Source organism: Gouania willdenowi, chromosome 6 (assembly GCF_900634775.1).
Source record: "Gouania willdenowi chromosome 6, fGouWil2.1, whole genome shotgun sequence".
Taxonomy (NCBI): Eukaryota; Metazoa; Chordata; class Actinopteri; order Blenniiformes; family Gobiesocidae; genus Gouania; species Gouania willdenowi.
This window is the reverse complement of record NC_041049.1, coordinates 52,348,283-52,352,771: the sequence shown is the minus strand read 5'-3', so window position 1 is coordinate 52,352,771 and position 4,489 is coordinate 52,348,283. Positions and strand designations below refer to the sequence as shown.

Below are 4,489 nucleotides of genomic sequence, written 5' to 3'. Positions count from 1 at the left end.
CCTGAAAAATTGGCTTATCTTTTATTGAACTGCTTTTTCAAACATAGTTAAAAGCTATTTACTAAGAAGTAAGTACAGTACATGAATGGGAACATTTCATGTTCAAGAAGAAAAGAAATCAACAAATCATGCATTATAAAATACAAAAGTGGCCTTGGGGGGAAAAAAAAAAAAAAACATACAGCAATCACCTTAAAGTTAGTTGTGTATATTTAAATGTAATTAGCACCTGGCCAAACATTTATGCCAACATATGAAAACAGCAGTAAATAAAAATGTGTAATGTGGGTAGTGGAATGTATCCCACATGATCAGGTATTCAGTGATGGGCAGGAGTTGTACTGGTCAATGACAAACCATTCTAAAGAAAGTCCAATAATGATTTATGTTGACAATGGAGGCAAAATAACCCTTTAGTGGACCAAATCCACAAGTGAAACTTCTTTAGCTTGTATGGGCATCGTACATTTCTAGTTTACAAAATACGTTCTATTGTTCCAAGTCATTAAATGTAACCATTTCACAAGAATCCATATAGAAAAAAGCATATCACACAAAAACACAAGTCAAAGAAGTTACTTTGAAAGCCTGCAGCTCCTGAACATGGAACCAACTTCAAAATTGAGAACCTGCAAAACAAAGACAAACATTCAATACAACTAAGTGACATTTTTAGACTACACATGGATTATTGAGGGACGATCTGAAGAGGAGTCTGACCTTCATTATGATCCTTGACCCTCTTTGGGTTTTTCTGGTGTTGCTTCATTTTCTTCCACGCCTGCCTGGGTCATCAAGTCTGTAATGTTTTTCTCCAAGTCATCAATGCGTTGGTTCATCTCATCAAGTAGAGAAATGGATTAAGGAAAGTATTTCAATGATTTCTATTAATACATTTAATTAAAAATCACCTTTCTCAGAACTCAGGGACACTTTAGAGTAAATAAAACAAAGTTAATTAAATGAAGACAACACAAAATTAGAATAAACTCAAATTACAGAGAGCGTGCATCTTGGAACAAATACGTTGTCTTGATTTAAATTGAGGTGAAGAATCAATGTTTCTGTTGGTAGTAAAGCCACATGAATCACAACTTAATAATTTTTTTTAAAAAGCAACACGTTCCAGGATATTCCTTCCAATAATCTGGTCAGACATAGTCTGGAACTTGTCCTGCATCTGTTGCAGCAGCGTCTGGACCTGGAAGAAAAATAGCGAAATATGTACATGTTAGAGAAATTTGTTCTGCTGTTGATACAAAATTGTGTCAAAAGACATTACTGATGGTTATGATTCCGCTTACAGTTAATTTAATTTTGGTTTCTTGTGATATCTAAAAGCTGTTACATTAACTTGGTCACTTTCTACATTTTCATTTACATTTATATCACATCTTCATGCAGGACAATGTTTCTGAAGAAGAAATGTTGAATCTAAATATTTAGTTTAAAATTAAAACCTAGATACTTTTGAATGTATACGATCATTACCATTCATGGTTGAAATACTAGTTACAAGCAGACCAAAAATGCTTAAAGGCTGCCTAATCTTTTTTTAAGGGCTGCTGTGATAAACACCTCTACTCGTGAGTCTGAGCTTCTTGCATCAAGAAGCTCTTGGGTCTATGCTACGAATCTAGATAATTATATCCTGGATTAATCTCTGTTAGCAGGCTTCACCTAACCAAACATTCCCTGTCAGAGAGAAGCTGTCCTATGAATCGCGCGCTCAAATATGGGGTGGAGATTGCAGCGTCTGCCCAATGAAGAAACCTGGCAGTAACTTTTTTTTTTTTCTTTAACAATGGACGAACAACTTATGATAAACAAATATAATGAATTTAAAACCATGATGACAGAAAAGAGCAACAGTGTTATGGCACGTTCACGCCAACAGCATCAGCTATACACAGACAATATATGGTGGGCGCGCTTCTGGGGAGCGTCAGAGGTCTCACTGCGCCTCCTGTGCGACGAATTTTTGAAGCTTTTCGCGCAGCGGATGCTGTCTTGAGAATTCAATCTTTTTGCGTCCAGCACCTCCAACGCGGCCGACACTGGAGTTGGGATTGTTGAACTTTTGGGACATATCGCGGTGCATCGACCAATCAGGAGAGTTCTCCAACCGTACGTATTCAGAAAAATTAGGGAAAAAAACACTAATTGGAGGCGGAGACAGGACAGGTGCTCTTCTGCTGGAATAGAGTGCCTGTAGTTGGTGTCCTGGTTGGAGATGCAAGTCAGCAGGTCGCCAAACTGGGCACAGGAGAGACGGAAGTAGCGCTGAAAGCAACTTTCGTCTGAGTCCAGCTCTGGTGAATCTAGAAACGGCATCGAAGCACAAATAAAGCCTCTCTCTCGAAAATGTAGAGCTGATGAACGGGAGTCGGAGGCGGCGTATTCAGCAAGGAACTCTAAACTTTATTCTCCATTCAACCACACGTCTCTATAGCCCTCTGACATCACAGTGAACACACTGAGTCACACCAAAATACATCTGACTCGAAACATCGCCACAATATCATTCATTGTATGAACACCACCGGCAACAGAGAAGCCCCTCCCCTCGACGCGCTCTCTTCCCAACTTGTTTGGACGCACGTCCCGAGCATCTTCAACGCTGGTGACAAGCGTACTGATTCATTGAGCACAAGCGTCCAACTACGGATGTGAGGCACGATTTTGACGCCCGAAACGCATTTGATGTGAACATACAATTAGTATAGCGCATCAGGGCGCGGAGCTTTTATACTCGCTCATGTGATCCACTTCAAAACTTGGTCCTGACCAGGTTTGGTGGTGTTTAACTTGAAAATTAAGAATATTTTAAATCCATAATTCAGACCAAAATAAGAGGAAATCTCGCTACATAACATAGACCTATTATGTTTAAAAAACAAAATAAAACATTTGTATTATTAAGTAGAAAGTGATTGAATTTTCAGATCAATAGTTGGCGAGAAAACAAAACATTCGAGCAACTAGAAAACTACTGACTGAATAAACTGATACAGGAAAGACTAACAAAAGTTGTGGTTAAGCATAATGATCACAGCCAGCCAGTCAAAGCGTATTGGTTACCATAACAACAAAAAACAACGTTTACTTTTTTTCACAATAACCCAAACTTGTTTCAAGTCATTCACGCAGGAGTGTACGTTTCAATTTACTGGTATTGACTACGAGTCCGTCATTTCAGTCTATGATTTATTTAGATGTAATGTTATTCTGGTTACAAGTTATGCTCCAATTCGTCGCCAGTTTATCTGGTGACAGTTCCGACTGCGTGTAACAAATACATGTTTTTAAACAGAATTACCCACTTTTACGATATATATTAGTAATTGCCTAATATAACTTAATAGACAAATAACTAATGAAAGTAACAAGATGATTTTATAATGTGCCAACATCTGGGTGTCCTGCAACAGAGCCGGAAGTTGGTCAACGATTAAAATGGTGACCAGTTGAAACGGCACATCTTATGTAATACAACAATATCCAGACAACCGAGATGTCCTATTGGTGATCATATAAACTCTTTGGATTTTTTTTTTTATATTGTCAAAATTCGCATAACGTAAAGCAAACAGTCTAAAATAAAAGAATTCCGTGCAAATTTGGCAAACACTGCTAGCTAAGGGTAGCTAGCTAGCCATGTTAGCATGTTGGCTGGCATCGCTGTCCAAACTTACCACGTTAGTAAGGTCCTGCACTGACTTGGGATCCGTCTCAGACATGTTATACCTCAAATAGTTTCTAGTTTCGATGTACGGTGATCAAATATACCACTACAATGACACTAACCCTCAGCTGGTCGATAGAAACTAGTGACTGGCACCACCCACTAAACTGTCGGTCAGCTGTTTAAAGAAAAAGATCTCGCGAGAGACGTGGAGACTTGTGGGGAATGTAGTTTTTAAACGGAAAGCGTGTACTACAGTGTCTGAAGGCTACTTTTGTTTACCCTTCCACATGGCCTGTGGGCGACCCTCGCTCTGCAGCCTTTCTTTTGTCATGGAGGCACAATACGAGTCAAGAGCTCTTCACAGCAGACATTTTTTTTTAAAAAAACATTTTGAACATTAGTACGGATAAAGCGGCGCGTGCCCGTGCGTTGATGTGCGCCTCTATGCGCGCACACGTTTCCGCTCTCAGTCCAGATTGAGACTTGGGATATGAGATCTTAAAGTTGGAAAAAAAGCAGGAGGCTGAGTGTGGTTTTTTAACGGAATAACACTCGTTTACACTTTATTTTGAAGGTAAGTGAACAAAGGCGAAGCTTGAAGTTGGCATTAATCTTTACAGGTTTTAAAACATTCAACTTGAGCGCTTTGACAGATTCAAGACCCCAATAAGGACTGATAGATAGGCCTACAGCATACCTTATGTTTTAATGTTCTGCATTATACCAAACCTACCTGTGACAGTTATTCAGCCTCGGGTAATATTTTCTAATATTCTCTCCAGAGGCTGTGTTGTAGTTCCC

At 39.1% G+C, this 4,489-nt stretch overlaps 2 protein-coding genes across 3 annotated transcripts in view; one reads left to right on the top strand and one right to left on the bottom strand.

The window, feature by feature from the left end:
* Positions 1 to 4: 4 nt before the first annotated feature.
* hsbp1b (heat shock factor binding protein 1b) lies at positions 5 to 3,858 on the bottom strand. The gene is made up of 4 exons (XM_028450479.1): positions 3,696 to 3,858; positions 1,135 to 1,201; positions 721 to 847; positions 5 to 629 (listed from the first exon to the last, which is right to left on the bottom strand). The coding sequence occupies exons 1-3, from the start codon at positions 3,738 to 3,740 to the stop codon at positions 726 to 728; spliced, it is 234 nt and encodes a 77-aa protein (XP_028306280.1). The 5' UTR covers positions 3,741 to 3,858; the 3' UTR covers positions 5 to 629; positions 721 to 725.
* An 80-nt stretch (positions 3,859 to 3,938) lies between these two features.
* The window catches only part of LOC114465381 (PQ-loop repeat-containing protein 1), a 65,201-nt gene continuing 64,650 nt past the window's right edge, over positions 3,939 to 4,489 (top strand). For both annotated transcript variants that reach the window (XM_028450365.1, XM_028450364.1), the window contains exon 1: positions 3,939 to 4,262. The gene's annotated coding sequence lies outside the window, so the exon portion shown is untranslated. The remainder of the gene's footprint in view (positions 4,263 to 4,489) is intronic.

Bases quoted from the DNA above. Each gene is read 5' to 3' on its own strand.
- hsbp1b (XM_028450479.1), bottom strand. From the start codon at position 3,740: ATGTCTGAGACGGATCCCAAGTCAGTGCAGGACCTTACTAACGTG. The intron at 1,202-3,695 runs GTAAGTTTGGAC...TTTTTCTTCCAG, and splicing joins TGCAGGACCTTACTAACGTG to GTCCAGACGCTGCTGCAACA. The intron at 848-1,134 runs ATATCCTGGAAC...CCATTTCTCTAC, and splicing joins TGACCAGATTATTGGAAGGA to TTGATGAGATGAACCAACGC.